Genomic DNA, 1,908 nt, shown 5'->3' with positions numbered 1-1,908 from the left:
AAAAAAAAAAAAAAAAAAAAAGCCTTGGGCTTCGGCTGCTGCTTAGTGGGTAGAGCGCCTCACTTGCCTTGATGGGTTAGGACAGGCAAAGGCAAACTTTTTCTGGAAAGGACCAGATAGTAAATATTTTCAGCTTTCCAGGCCACTGGGTCACTATTGGAACTGCCAGAGAGACAATAGCCCCCACAGACAGTAGACAAACAAATGGGCTGGGCTGTGATCCAGTAAAACCGTTTTTGCAAGAAGAGGTGGGGGGCTGGATACGGGCTGTAGGTGGTCCACCCCTGGGGAGAGCAGTGCTCCTCAAGCTTTCTCCTGCATCCAAATCATTTATTGGCTTGTCTAACACTGATTTTGGGGCCCCGCCCCCAGGGTATCTGATTCATTTGATATCTGGGGACGCTGGGAATTTGAAATTCTAATAAGTTTGCAGGTGACAGTGACGCTGCTGGTGCAGGAACCACACCTTGGGAACTGCTGGGTCAGAGGGGAAATGATCCCCGGGCCCGACCTTGTTTCTCTGTCGTCCCACAGGGACTTTCATCACCGAATGGAAAGAAGGGGAGCGGCTCTGTGAGGCCTTCCTGGCTGGGGACGAGCGCTCATACCAGGCGGTGGCCCGTCAGCTGGTCCTGATTGCCCAGTTTTTCCGATTCGATGGCTGGCTGATCAACATCGAGAACTCTCTGAGTGTGAGCACGCCTGCCCCTGGCGCCTGGCCCGCCGGCCCCTGTGCCCCGCGGGGACCCTCCATCGCACTCCTCGGCCTCACCAGGCCGGTCCCTGCTACGGCAGCACTTTCTCCGTCTCATTTAGAGCCGGCTCCTTCGCCTCTGCCACTTCACATGGAGATGGATGTTCTCCAGCGCGGTGTCCAGAAACCTTGCCCGCTGAGCTTTGCTTTTCTGGCTCCTTCAAGGCGGCCCTTTATTCCTCCTCGGTCTCTGCTTTGCTTGGGCCACATGTGTGGCTTCCTCTTCACGCTGCCCTCCCCTTTCATCGCGTTTTATCTTTTCCTGATTGCTGAGTCCATGTCCTTCCTGCTTCAGAAAGAACGGAAAGTCGGACCTCTGGCTGGACCCTCTGCCCGGCAGCCGTGGGGCTGAGGGGCTTCTGGGACGAGGACCCGTTTGCTCCTGGGGTTAAGTGTCCTCCTGTCTGTGCTGTGCCAGGCGCTTCTCATGACAGACCTCTCTGGGCCTCACGGAAGGTCTGTCTCCTTCCCTGTCTCCAGCTGGCCGCCGTGGGGAACGTGCCCCACTTCCTCCGGTACCTGACCACTCAGCTGCATCGACAGGTCCCCAGGGGCCTGGTGCTCTGGTATGATAGCGTGGTGAGCAGCGGGCAACTCACATGGCAGGATGAGCTCAACGAGCACAACAGGTGAGCCTGCAGGAGGGCGGCCTGGGCCCCTGGACAGGGGCAGGAGCTCCCTCTGCCTTCCAGAGGTGTTGCCGGCATGGCTGCCTTGGGGAAAGTGAGGGACGGGCAGAGTTGTCTGACACCCCGAGCACCACCAGAGAGAAGGAGAGCCTGGTCAGCCCGGCCGTGCCCAGCTTTACGGGTCACGGTCTGCGGGCTGAGCGGATGCAGGTGCTTGAGGGGAGGGCGCCCGGGCTTTACAGCCCACGCTGCCGCCCCCCCCAGGGTTTTCTTCGATTCCTGCAATGGCTTCTTCACCAACTATAACTGGCGGGAGGAGCACCTGGAGCGGATGCTGGGGCAGGCTGGGGAGCGCCTGGCCGACGTGTACGTGGGAGTGGATGTGTTCGCCCGGGGCAACGTCGTCGGGGGCCGGTTCCACACGGACAAGGTGGGTGGTGGCCTTTGAGGCCGGGGAGGTGGTGGCAGTGGCCCGGGTGCCTGCTGTCCTTGTGGACCTTTCACTGCCATCTGCACCTCAAGGGA

General features: G+C 59.5%; 1 protein-coding gene across 1 annotated transcript in view; it reads left to right on the top strand.

Annotated features, from left to right (window-relative positions):
- ENGASE (endo-beta-N-acetylglucosaminidase) overlaps positions 1-1,908 on the top strand; it is an 8,678-nt gene that overhangs the window by 2,921 nt on the left and 3,849 nt on the right. Inside the window, exons 5-7 of the mRNA XM_007462390.1 lie at positions 535-692; positions 1,235-1,383; positions 1,648-1,813. Of these exons, the coding sequence (XP_007462452.1) occupies positions 535-692; positions 1,235-1,383; positions 1,648-1,813 (473 nt within the window). The remainder of the gene's footprint in view (positions 1-534; positions 693-1,234; positions 1,384-1,647; positions 1,814-1,908) is intronic.

This window comes from Lipotes vexillifer, unplaced genomic scaffold (genome assembly GCF_000442215.2).
Source record: "Lipotes vexillifer unplaced genomic scaffold, Lipotes_vexillifer_v1.1 scaffold1691, whole genome shotgun sequence".
Taxonomy (NCBI): domain Eukaryota; kingdom Metazoa; phylum Chordata; class Mammalia; order Artiodactyla; family Lipotidae; genus Lipotes; species Lipotes vexillifer.
This window is presented reverse-complemented; position numbering and strand designations above follow the sequence as displayed.